Raw genomic sequence first — 12927 nt, 5'->3', positions numbered from 1 at the left:
AAGCAAATCGTCTTGTTTTAGACCTCCAGAAACCATGTCAGTCATTCAAGTAGGTTCTCAAGGAGGACACGTACAGTAGCACTGCGGCATGTTAAAACAAGGGGAAATAACATAATTCTCGAACAATTGTTATATAACATCATTTAGCTGGTGGCAACTTGCAAACACTGCCGGGTTTAAATTAATAGCAATACAACGAGGAAATGGAATCATTTATTATTCTTAAGAATGAATTTTATGCATTTTATGCCTGTGGAACTGCTTTCTAATTTTATTATTTAAAAATAATGACCAAGGCCCATTTATTTCTTGCCAGCCATCAGGTTTCGTAGAATGTTGGTCTCAAACTGGTTTCAGGAAGACTCGTTAGAATTATGTGCTCCATCTGTTTTTTCTTGTTGGAAGTTTCATAAAGGGCAGCCTCAGATAAATCAGGGTTAACAGGATGATATACACTTAGTAGATAATGCTTACTTATTCATTTGGGTTTTTTTGTTTTGTTTTTTCTTAAAATCTGCAGTTGAAGGGTACCAAGGAGTTGGTCGAGACCAATGGCCACAGCCATGAGGACACAAATGTAGGTACCACAAACCTGGTGTTTGCTCTTCTTGCTTGGTGTTGGTTGAATGCCCACGAGAATGTGGCACTTTTTAACACAGAGGAAGTCAGAAGCCCTGCGTCTCAGCGGCTTATTAAGATTACTAATGTGTGGTTTGGCGATAAAATATGGGTAGGTACTGTTAGCTTAGGTTACCAGATGTTGACATAGGAGCACTTGAGCTAAGCTCTATCATAAAAATTCTCATCTCGGTGAATTTATTCGAGCCCTTATTATATTTTCAAAGCTATAGACCAATGAGGTGTTGGGAGGGCAAATGGAATGAGACCCAACAGGGTAATAAATTGTATACTGCATGTGTTTTTATTAAGTTTGCCTGGCAATGAAGAGGGTAGTGAAATGGCTGCTATGCTGAAGAGGTTTCAAAGCAAACCCCTTCTCCCCGAAAAGCCCTTGAAAGCGTACCTTTCTCTGTTTCTGACCCCGATCAGTTGCGTAGAGCATCCGTCCTCTTGAGACAGAGTCTAATGGTACAGGATCCCACTTGGCACTCTGCTTCCTCCTGGGTGTACCTTGAATTTCCCAGTATGAGTCAAGTACTCTCTTTGCCTTGGAAGTTCTTTAGTCTCAGGTGAAACAGTACGCCGTGTCGATCACCGTCTCTCCATATGTTGGATGGTTTTGTTTTCGCCTTTTTTAAAAATCTCTTTGATATCTGTAGGTATTTGACTGTCCTCTTCATAGAAAATGCTTACTAAGCAGTTCTTTTTACATAACACAGAATCAGACATGGTAATGAATGCCTGATTAAGCTAGAGCGAGGAGAAATTATACATTCCATGTTCACTCTTGTTTTAATTATATACAGCAGAGACCCTGACATTTAGAGTACCAAAAAATCCCTCTTAATAACTACTGTTCCTACCAAACAGATATTTAACATATGATGCTTATTGAGAACCTACTGTGTACATGGGGCTCTGCTAACTGTGGGAGGGGGTGGTTAGAAAGAAATATAAGGCTTGGGGTCTGCCCTCAAAGAACTTACAACAAAAGGCTGATGAACTGAGGGACACGTGGGCAGGCAATAAACAAGATGTGATACATGTACGGGAAGGTGAGGCCGCTGTGATTTGATGTAGTTTGAAATCCAGACTTTGCTGCTTATTAGCCGTGTCAGCTTGACAAGTTACTGAACCCCTCTGAGCTTCATTTTCTTCATTTGTAAAACTGACTGTGCAGCCTACCTCAAAAGCTTTTCATGATGTAATGAGCTCAGGCACATGGAAATCTTAAGGTGTTGTTATTATGGTTTCTCTGTGCTGGATACTCAAGAACGGCTCCTGGATCTGTGGGATTTGGGTTTGGCTTTGAAGAATAGATAGGACTGAGAAAGCAGAAAGTTAGGGAAGGAAGCCACTCACCCAGAGCTCTCCACAGGCAACAGTGTGACCTAAGTAGTGTTTGTCTTCCTGCTCCAGTATTTCATTACCCCATCCTTACCCGAAAACCCCTTTTCAGGATCCTGTTTTCCAGAGACACGTTACTGCCATGTTTTGAAACTTTCATACGCACCCCCCCCCCCCAGAGTCAGTCCCTCTGTGCCTCCCAAGGAAGCTGCTGTCTAATCCAATAAGCCAGACAAAGTGGCAGTATGTCTCAATTTCCTGATCTGTAAAATGGGGGTGACATTACCTCCCTTTCCTTCCTTCAGGTTTACTGTGAGAAGCAAATGACATCACTGGTTTGGAAGCACTTTGTAATTGTGAGGTTCTAACTATATGGGATGTTGTTAGGATTACAAACTCATCTGCTGATTGAATTCAATTAGATGCTACGTGGAAAGATAGGCCTAACACAATATCTAGACTGTAGACTCTTTCTTGAGAAATGTCAAAAGGTATATATTGTTAAGTGGAAAGAGTGAAAAGAGATCATCTTTAAGGTCTGTCGTCCTCTCTTAGAGGAAAGTTTTTAACGTCTAAGAATACCTCTCTAGGGCTTCCCTGGTGGCGCAGTGGTTGAGAGTCCGCCTGCCAATGCAGGGGACATGGGTTCGTGCCCCGGTCCGGGAAGATCCCACATGCTGCGGAGCGGCTGGGCCCGTGAGCCATGGCCGCTGAGCCTGCGCGTCCGGAGCCTGTGCTCCGCAATGGGAGAGGCCACAACAGTGAGAGGCCCGCGTACCCAAAAAAAAAAAAAAAAAATCCTCTCTAGAATGCATGACGTGTGCTTTGTAATCAACCCCCCAAAATGACCGTTGAGAAATAGGGTTCAGTCAGGCCAAGCAGGAGAGAGGAGCAGTACCTTGCCCACTGGGGCGGGTTCGTGGAGAGATTTGTGGACTGATGGAGTCTGGTAGCACTTGCCTGACATCTCAGCTGGCCGCCTCCTCCCTCACCGAGCAGGGGGCTAGGCTAGTTTGTGCAACTCTAAAAATTGCCTGTTCTTTCAAGCGTTTCCCAGTAGGTGGATTATTCACCTGTCCTTCTCTTTTCTGTCTGTCATGTTGTCTCCTTTGGGTAGCTTCCCCAGCACCTCCACTAGGTTGTGTGAAAGAAAAGAAGCAAAGGTCAGTTATTTTGGCCACACGGCCGGAATGCTAGCAAAATATTTTAAGATATTTTTAAATGTCTGAAATGAAGTCTACGTGTCACCTGAAGTTTTCACCAGCCCTGCGGTGGTGAAAGGGGAGGGGGCCTTCAAGCCAGACTGAGAGGGTTTGAATCCATGTTGATCACTGAGGAGTCATGTGACCAGAGTCAGTGATTTGACCTTTTTGAACTTCAGTTTCCTCATCCAGAAGCGTACTAAGCGAAACCCCATATATGAACACCTGGCCCAGAGTACGTCCTTGACAAGTATCAATTCCCTTTTCATGCATCAATATCAGAATATTCAATACAGTAGGTAGTGCTCTGACAGGATGAATTTTAATGCAGATCATGAGTTTTAAAGCTTCTGGCCCAGAGGTTACTGACTGAGACATATTGATTTTTTTTTCACCATGATTACTCACATGCAGGGATAGGAGCTGTGTACATTATCATTTATTAATAATAATCATATAGTGGACTGGTGCTGGCTTAGCTAGGTATTCTTGTGAGAATTAACAATTGCTTTCTTAAAGCAGTATATTTTATTGGAAAAGGAAAAGATTTGTATGAAACTGGAAAATTACAGAAAAGTATACAAAGGTAGAGAAAAATAAGCTGATACTCATTACTCAGAGATAGTCACCATCAGTATTTTATTTTAGTTCTTCCCAGTCACGTGCATGCATACGACCAGAGGGGAAAAAACCATAAATAAATGAACCAATAAATACGATCACAGTGTCTTCCATTTTGTACCTTATTGATTTCTCATTATACCGTGAGTATTCTTCTTGTCAGTAAATGTTCCTCAGAGACATGGCTCTTAATGGCTGTGTAATGTAGATATGAACTAACTGAACCACGTGCCTATGTGTTAGGCATTTAACTTCCTTTTTTTAAAAAAATTTTATAAATAATGCCGTAATTAACACGTCCATAAATCCTGGTCTGCATTGCTCAGATTTGTTTCTGGTTGATTCTGTATATTAATAGCTGTGTCATGAAGTCTGGCAGGGAGATTAGACTTAACAGAATTGTTAGGCATTCAGAATGTTAGCGTGACAGATGCACACCTGCCACTCAAAGATGTGTCGGGGAAAAAAAAAAAAAGTGTCCGGTTTTGCAACTTAGTAACTGTTTTGCCTATTTAGTCTCAAGAGCTAAGCTTATGAGAGTAGCCGCACCTAGAGTCCCTCAGTTACTAATTATTTTCTATTGTTTTTATATTTTATTGGGCAAGGACAGTATCTGACCAACACCTTGTTCAGTATTCTTGAGGTCCCCAAACAGAGGCGCCCTTACAAAGCCCACCCTTGTCCCCATGCGCAAGACCTTCTGTGAGCTCACGCCCATGAGAAGAGGTTTCTGAAAGGCTAATCTAAAAGCATTGGAGCCAGAAGCTGAGATCAATTGCAAAGGCCTTTTCTCCAAGAGGACTGCACTTAAGATCTGAAGCAGGTTTTTTCTTGTATTTGGAACTGGATATATTTTAGTATACCCAAGTTTAAAACTAGCCTTTAGTACAGATCCTTCAGAGATTTCAGTTATTCCAAAACCAATTTTCTTTCCTCAAAAGCAAAGCTATGACTTTTCTTTTGGTCTCTGTCTCCAAGCTCTCTCTTAACCCCTAGGATTGCTGAATAACTAACCTGGTCCCTGGTCATTATGTATAACAGATATCGAAATCTTAAATTAAAAACTTTTAAAATTTAATTTAAAATTAAATTTACTATTCATTACTTTGTTGAATGTACTTAATTCGATATCTGTCCTCACCTTGCATCTCTTTTGATGACCTTCCTCCCAGGTACCTCCCAGAGGTATCACCACCCATGATCCTTAACCTGCATATGCTCGGCGAGAAAGTGGAAGGGAAAGGAGAGGATGCAAGAAATGCAGGAACAGCTAGGAGGGATCAAATAAAGTAGCTACTTAAGCCGGCAACGTATAGAACAATTCGGTCTAGAAGCTTTCCGTGAATTTTTTCTCCCCCCTCTTTGTTTCTGCTACAGGAAAGCTTTTACTGCCCCCTCCTCTACTTGCATAATTCAGGCTCACACACTGGAGTTACAAAAATCATTTGCAGTCTGGAAAGAGGTTGAATCTATGGCACTGAAGGTTACCACTGTCTAGTGGAACACCTTTCCCACCCAACAATAAAACAAAAACACAAAAGAGAAAAGATTTTTCAGTTTCTCACGTTGCCTCTGTAAGTAAGTAAATCCTCAAGTTGTCTTCAAATTTGTCAGAGTGAAGATGTTAAGAGCATACGGAAGAGATGCTGTGTGCAGAAGAGTCTTCAAGTTTAGTACACGCTGCGGCAGAAAGCTACCGTTAACCGTGTATTCTAATGATGCCTATGGCGGAACCTCTGCTAGCATCGAGCCCTTGGCCCAGTTGCAGAACGTGCTTACCATCCTTTGGGTGCGTTAAGCACAAGAGGGTATATACATACTGATGTATCAAACAAGGCGAAAGAAAAAGAAAAACCCCACAGGAAACTGGGACCATAGTCTCAGAGGACAAAGAAGACTCAGGCTCTATCCTTCCCTCCTGTAGCTTCTGGCCTGTTCTTGGAGGCCCCGACCTTGAACTGGAGGAGACAGTAAGGAACACCTCAGCACAAAGGTCTGTCCCTCCCTCGCACCATTCCACAGGCTGCATGGCAGGGAACTGGAGCACCGGCCCAGGGAGCGTGCGCCTGCAGATACCGGGGGTGAGACTGCAGACGCCACAGTCCTTCCGGCCCCTGGGGGTCTTTCTTCTCACCATCTCACTGCCTGAGGCTGTACAAAGGCCCCCAGTCTGTGTTCCAACACAGTCTTCCATCCCCCCCTTTTTTTTTTTTTTTTTTTATTTTATTTTTTTTTTTTTTGCGGTACACGGGCCTCTCACTGTTGCGGCCTCTCCCGTTGCGGAGCACAGGCTCCAGACGCATAGGCCCAGTGGCCATGGCTCATGGGCCCAGACACTCCACGGCATGTGGGATCTTCCCGGACCGGGGCACGAACCCGTGTCCCCTGCATCGGCAGGCGGACTCTCAACCACTGCACCACCAGGGAAGCCCTTTTTTTTTTTTTTTTTTTTTTAATTTTATTGGAGTATGGTTGATTGACATTGTTGTGTTAGTTTCAGGTGTACAGCAAAGTGATTCAGTTATACATATACATATATTCATTCTTGTCTAGATTCTTTTCGCATAGAGGTTATCAGAAAATATTGAGTAGAGTTCCCTGTACTATAAGTAGATCCTTGTTGGTTATCTGTCTTATACATAGTAGTGTGTATGTTCATCCCAAGCTCCTGATTTATCCTTCCCCACCACGTTTCCCCTTTGGTAACCGTAAGTTTGTTTTCGCTATCTGTAAGTCTGTTTCTGTTTTGTAAATAAATTCATTTGTATCATTTTTTAAAAATTAGATTCCACATGTCAGTGATATCATATTATATTTGTCTTTCTCTGTCTGACTTACTTCACCTTCCATCCCTTTTGGACTCAGTAAATCAACAAGTCTTCATTGAAGGAGGCAGCAGAGTGTAGAGATTAAGAACAGATCTGGGCACCAAGTAGCCTGGCTTTAGTCCCGGTTCCGCCATTTACTGTCTGGGGGACCCTGGGCCATTCATTGCACCGTGCACCACCATTTTGTTCACTTCTAAAACAAAGGTAGTGACTGCAGCTAACGCACAGGGTTATTGTGAGCATTGCTAGGCAGTGTTGACATGGCCGGGAAGCGTTGGGTATTATTATTGCTCCATCCTTCCACGTGCCAGGTGCTGTGCTGGGTTCTGGAAATCCATCGGTGACTAATATAGACGTGGTTCCTGCCTCACATGGAGCTGACTCTGTCATCGTGCCCCGATCTCACCAAAACTGGCTTGTCCTCTGTTTCATTCCATCAGGACTCATTCTCCACCTTTGGGTCAATATCACAGTGCGAATAATGCATGGGCTTGAGGTAGCTGGTTTGCACGTTTCCCTAAACTCTCTGGAGACAAGACCTTTATTGGAAGGATTGGGTCCATGGGGAGGAGAGTCTGAGGGGAGTGGTATATACGTGTAGGTATGTAGGGAGCTTTGAGACCCCTGAAAATCGCAACTGGAAAATCAGTAGCCACTTTGTCTTCCTTCAGAGAGAGATGGACCCATGTCTGTAGCTGCCTGGGGTCAGCCTTGCTCTGTAGATGTCTAAAATCAAGAAGGGGGACTTTTCATGGACTGATACTTCCTTTAGCCTGTAATGTATGGCCCCATTCACATATTAAATGCTCACACCCAGCCTCTGGCCTTTTGTTCCAGTTACAGCCTCTGTAACGTTGCTTTTCTTCTGCTGGTGCTTCCGTTCCCACCTCTACCCCGAGTCCACCCTCCTGCACCCACCCAGCTGCCTTCTTCCAGCTAGTTTACCATGTTTTCTGCTGTGAATTAGCCATATCCCCACCATTTGCTGTGAAATCCAGAATTGCACGTGAAAAAAACCACACACATCCCAACCCAGCCCCCTCGGAAAGGACTGATGGTCGGAGGAGACCCTGTTCATAAACTCTCTTCTCAGCATGTGCCCCAAGGAAGGATTAGAGAGGGAATTGCTGTCAAAGTTGGACAAAGCTGGCTTCAGGGTTAGTGTTTTTGGTTCCAGTAAACACTCGAGAAGTTTCCTTACCGGGAGCCTCACTGCCAACCCGCCATGTGTTTCCACAGCTGGAGCTGGGCCTACAGTTAGGCCTTTTTGTCAGGACGGGAGCTGATAGGACCTGCTTGGCCATTAGAGGATTTGGAGCGTGTAATAGGATTAGTGCATGTTTAATAAAGCTGACAGGTTGGGTTTGGAGACACGAAAACAGCCAAAGTAGACATAAATTTCAGTGCTGACTGAAATGGTCTGACACAGACATGGATATCTATATAGCTAAAATCAAGATCTGAAACCAAAATTTTCCACTCTGGAGACAAATATACTTCCCCCAAAAGGTTAATGATAATCCTACGTGATGCAGAAGCAAAAGCAATTGTTTAGAATGGAAGATTGGTAACTTTTATAAATCCAATACCCACCCACACACAAATGCTCTTATCTTAAAAGAGCCATTTTCTTTTTGTGGAAAATATAAAGAAAACAATCAACTGCAATCTTACCACTCAGAAATTAGTGTTTACACTTTCTTGTGTTTCCCTCAGTCTCGCCTGTGTGCACATATATACATTTTTACCAAATTTACAGCATGTTATATGGGCAGTTTTACAGCCATACATTTTTTTTCATTGTAAATCATGAGCATTTCCCCACGTTATTAAATGTTTTCTTAGGACAACTTTTAATGACTGCCTGATACTTCATGCCACAGATGTGCTGTAGTGTATTGAATCAGTCCCTGCTGTGGGACTTTAAAATAGTATTTGTTTTTGCTGTCATGGATAGTGTGCAATGAGTATTCTTTAACAGTGTATTAGTTAATCCGTCCACCATTTAAGCACTTTTGAAATGGGGATGCTTTTCCATTTGAATGGGATTTAGGGATAGAGGGAGATCCACTAACTCTTTACAAAGATTGAAGCTCAGCCCCTACATGCTAAGTGATGAGATAGACAACCAGTAATATTGTCTGAATGTGACCACATAGAGAGGATACTGAGTTCTTCAACAGGAGCTGAAAATGGCTCCCAAGAATGTCTACATTCTGCAGAGAAAGGCAAATGGTATAGCCGTCGTGAATGATTTAGAAGAATGATACTGAGACATGTTATTGGGGGTTTTGTGCTGTGAACTAGAGCGTCTTCGTGGTGGTCTAGGGATGGCAGAACCTGTTCTCTGTGTGGATCCCAAACCCAGGCCACCCCTACCCACCCTCTCCAGAGAATACATGAGATTGAGAAGAATGTCCAAGTACAAGGACAACATGAGTTCTAAGCCCAAACAGAACCTTAACTTTTTATTTCTAATATGGTCAGGAAGATACATGGAAACTCAAAACCGTCAACAAGAGATGCACACGGGGATATACAGACATGACTTGAGTGCAGGCAATATCATTTTAAAGTATAATAAACCTAGAGAGCTCAGTCACAGGAACCGGGCCTCCCGGGAGATACAGCTTAGCACTGCCTGATGTGCTGCTCAAAACGGAACAGGAAGAAAGTTGAGGAGCATTTGTGAAAAAAGCCAGGAGCCCAAAAGATGGACAGAAGCACTTTGTTCTAGTGCCTCTGGAAGATGGTAGGGGAAAGTGGGGCACCTCCTTCTCTCACACAGCTTCGGTTCCTGCTGACATAGCACCAGGATTAGTGACCTGAAAACAGCAGGGAACAGGGATTCACCAGGAGATGAGCGTCCCCTGGTGTTAGTTCTCTCTGTTTCTCAGGAGCTATAGGGCTTCCTAGACACTTGCTGTTGTTTTTCAAACATTAAATGTTCTACAGTGATTTCTACACTCCTAGTTTCTGCTAACCACAGGGACCAGGAAAGGAAGAGGTGTGAAATGTGCTGGCCAGGGCTGGGGCGAGCATTGCTCGGCTCACCGCCTTGACGCTGGTCTTGCGAGGATTCTCTGCTCAGCACTCCCTGGGTCTCAGGAGGGTTGTGTAACGCCACACAGGGCAGTCGTTCTCTCACCACACACACTGCTCGTCTCCAGACCTCATCCATCACAGTGCCACAGAACTCACTAGACTGTGGTATTTCTTGGAGGAAATGTGTAAGGACGAGGACAAAGAAGGGGAAAGTAGGTGGAAGGGCGGAAAGAAGAAAAAAGGGAGAGGGGTGGAGAAGACTGTGCCGGGAAGAGTTTTCCTAAGTTTCATCACTTGCTGCTGCCACCACCCCACCCATCCCTGCCAACTCGAGAAGCGAAACGGCCTTCACCAGAGGTGTGTTTGTAGTTGCATAACTATGCCCACGTCATGAAAACTCTACCCCAGAAGAAGTCTATCCTGGAATTCGAAGCAGACAACTCAGATATTAATCTGCAGATGCAATATTGATGGGCTTCCTGGGGGTAACTACAAAGGTCAGACTTGGAAATACTACTTGGACATTTCAGAGGACCCACGAGCAAGTGAAGTGCGTTCTACTCGTTCAGCCTTGCTCTGACGGAGGCGCCCCTCTCCGTTCCCCCAACCCTGTCTAGGACCTGAGAGGCGGGAAGCGGCCCCAGCTGTGAGTTCGCGCCAAATGCAGCCTCCCCTCCCTCCCTCCTGGCCTGCCCACCCCTCCCAGAGGGGCACCCGGCCACCCTGCTCTCCCAGGCACCAGGCACCCTGTTTGTAGCCACCTGGAACTTCTTCAGGCCACACCTCAGCCTGAACTCCCTCCATGTCTGTCTTCCTAATTCAGGCAGAACAAACGTTGAGCTGGGGAGGAAAGCTACTGCCCCTGCCCAGTGGAAGAGGCCTTCACATTTTACGTTCTTTCTAGAAAGACTCATCAGCCTTGGAACACTTAATAGGTTTTGTTGTTGTTTTAAGATTTCTCTTCTTTTTTTTTTTTTTCCTCCCCCAAGAAAATCCTCTAAGCCTCAGCTTCCCCAGCCCTGAAATCGCCCTTGTAGGGCAGATTCGTGGCCATGATGCTGCGTCACTGTCATTTTTATTGTTATGTCAGTTTCCTTGTGAGATTTCAGAGTGCCTTTCTTTGTCTGGACAGTTTCCAGACTGTTCGGTGTATGCTGATGAGCTACTTATGTTTATGAGACTTTCAGAATCTAATTTGCACAGTTTCTTGCCATTGCCAGCTTTGAGAAAGATGACTTGAAACTAGGAGAAAGGTCTGCAAGTGCGCCCTATGTAAAGCCCCCAAACCTATGTGGGTCTAATCCCCACTCCCCTCACCACACGTACACACACACTGACACACATGCACACAAGTATAACATGTCTTACCGCTGTAAGCTTAGGTATCGTTCCTGGACATTTTTTTTTTTTTTATTAATTTATTTACTTACTTACTTACTTACTTATTTTTGGCTGCGTTGGGTCTTCGTTGCTGCGCCCAGGCTTTCTCTAGTTGCGGAGAGCAGAGGCTACTCTTTGTTAAGGTACGCAGGCTTCTCATTGCAGTGGCTTCTCTTGTTGTGGAGCACAGGTCTAGGTGCACGAGCTTCAGTAGTTGTAGCTTGCAGGCTCAGTAGTTGTGGCTCACAGACTTCAGTAGTTGTGTCACACAGCCTCTAGAGCACAGGCTCAGTAGTTGTGGCACACGGGCTTCGTTGCTCCGCCTCATGTGGGATCTTCCCAGACCAGGGCTCGAACACGTGTCCCCTGCATTGGCAGGTGGATTCTTAACCACTGCTCCACCAGGGAAGCCTGTTCCTGGACATTTTACACAGCAGTATTCAAGTCGGTCCCCTTGGTAAGAACAGAATAACTGTTGGCCTGCTATTGGGAATAACTGTTGACCTGGGGTCCTGAATAAATGACTTTAGTCAACAGGTCGAATTCGGCTAGGTGCACCATACGTGAAAACCTCTAAATAATTAGATATTCTTATTGGTAATTCAGCTTTCCTCCATCTATCATGTCATGCTTTTTGCCAGCAATGCAAATTCTGCTGTGTTGAAGCCCAGCTCAATTCCTACTTCTTGGGGTCTTATCCTAAGGTCAGCCCAAATCAATTACCATCTTCTAAATATTCCCACAGTAGTTATCATTATCCCAAACATTCTGAGCAACCCAGTTATGATATGCCTAGCTTCACGACTCAGGTGTAAGTGCCTTAAGGGCAGGTAATGTGTAGGTATGTGTTACAGAACCTAACAGAGTGATGAGCCTGTGGAGGTGGGCACATCTGTAATACATTTATAACACTTGTTGACTGATGATTGAGTGGAGGTAGAAACTCCAGCCACCTCAGACAGCTCTGTGAATCTGTTTGGCCCGATTAGGTGAGAAATGCAAACGCTTCCTTTTCTATATTATCTGCAGGTGATCTTGAGGATTAAGCACATAAGCACATCTCGTCGCAGTTCAGTTTCAGATGTGTACAGAAGTCTTGCCGACTATGAAAGTTAGAATTGAGGTGGTAGGGGTCACTCATCCGGCTTTCTTACGTTACAGCTTTAACTTGGTGTAAGTTTTCTTTGCCTGTGGCTATGCGTCTGTGAGTCTTACATTCTCTAAGGCAATACTTCCCAAACTTCAGTAAGCAACAGAATCAAAAGGAGAGCTTCTTAAAGCACAGATCGCTGGGCTCCCCGCTTAGAGTTTGAGATTGGGAAGGTTTGGGCTGAGGCCTGAGAATTTGCTAATAAGCTCCCAGGGCCATCCGTCTGCAGACCACACTTTGGGTAACTACTGCCTGCTGCCCACTCCAGTTCAGATTAGGTGCTGCTAGGGGCTTCCACAGCCCCCAAGGCCAACCCTTGTCATAGTTACATCACACTGTCTTTCAATATATTTTACATGCCTGTTACATGCTCTAGACTCTTAGGTTCTTTGAGAAAAGGAACCACTATTACTCATCTTTGAATCTTATCTAGCACAAAACCAACCATATAGTAGGTGCTCAATACATACTTGATGGATGAGAGAGTGGGGGAGGTTTGATAAATTCTAATCGAACTATACTGAACTGAGGTGTCCAGAGACTTTAGTCTAAATGTTGAACTTTGCTGTGATTCAATCCCCAAAGGAAAATATACAGTTACTAATTGCCAGGCTCTGGTTTATAAGAAATCACAGCCATTTGGAGAATACACAAAAGATAGGCGGACTCACAACTAGCTGCTCCTGTGTCCACCCAAGTCCACACAATGGGCAGTGCAGTGTTGTAGACAGAG

General features: G+C 44.4%; 1 protein-coding gene across 9 annotated transcripts in view; it reads left to right on the top strand.

Moving 5' to 3' along the window:
• The window catches only part of ENOX1 (ecto-NOX disulfide-thiol exchanger 1), a 611692-nt gene that overhangs the window by 549070 nt on the left and 49695 nt on the right, over positions 1 to 12927 (top strand). For 7 of the 9 annotated variants that reach the window (XM_027116194.1, XM_027116185.1, XM_027116192.1 and 4 more), the window contains one exon: positions 521 to 577. The exons of the other annotated variants lie outside the window; for them this stretch is intronic. In XM_027116194.1, coding sequence (XP_026971995.1) covers positions 521 to 577 — 57 coding nt within the window. The remainder of the gene's footprint in view (positions 1 to 520; positions 578 to 12927) is intronic. 9 annotated transcript variants of the gene reach the window in all.

This window comes from Aethalodelphis obliquidens, unplaced genomic scaffold (genome assembly GCF_003676395.1).
Source record: "Aethalodelphis obliquidens isolate GAN/ISIS:26980383/991018 unplaced genomic scaffold, ASM367639v1 scaffold16, whole genome shotgun sequence".
Classification (NCBI taxonomy): Eukaryota; Metazoa; Chordata; class Mammalia; order Artiodactyla; family Delphinidae; genus Aethalodelphis; species Aethalodelphis obliquidens.
Note: the sequence above shows the minus strand (reverse complement) of the source record. Positions and strands in the feature narration are given on the sequence as shown.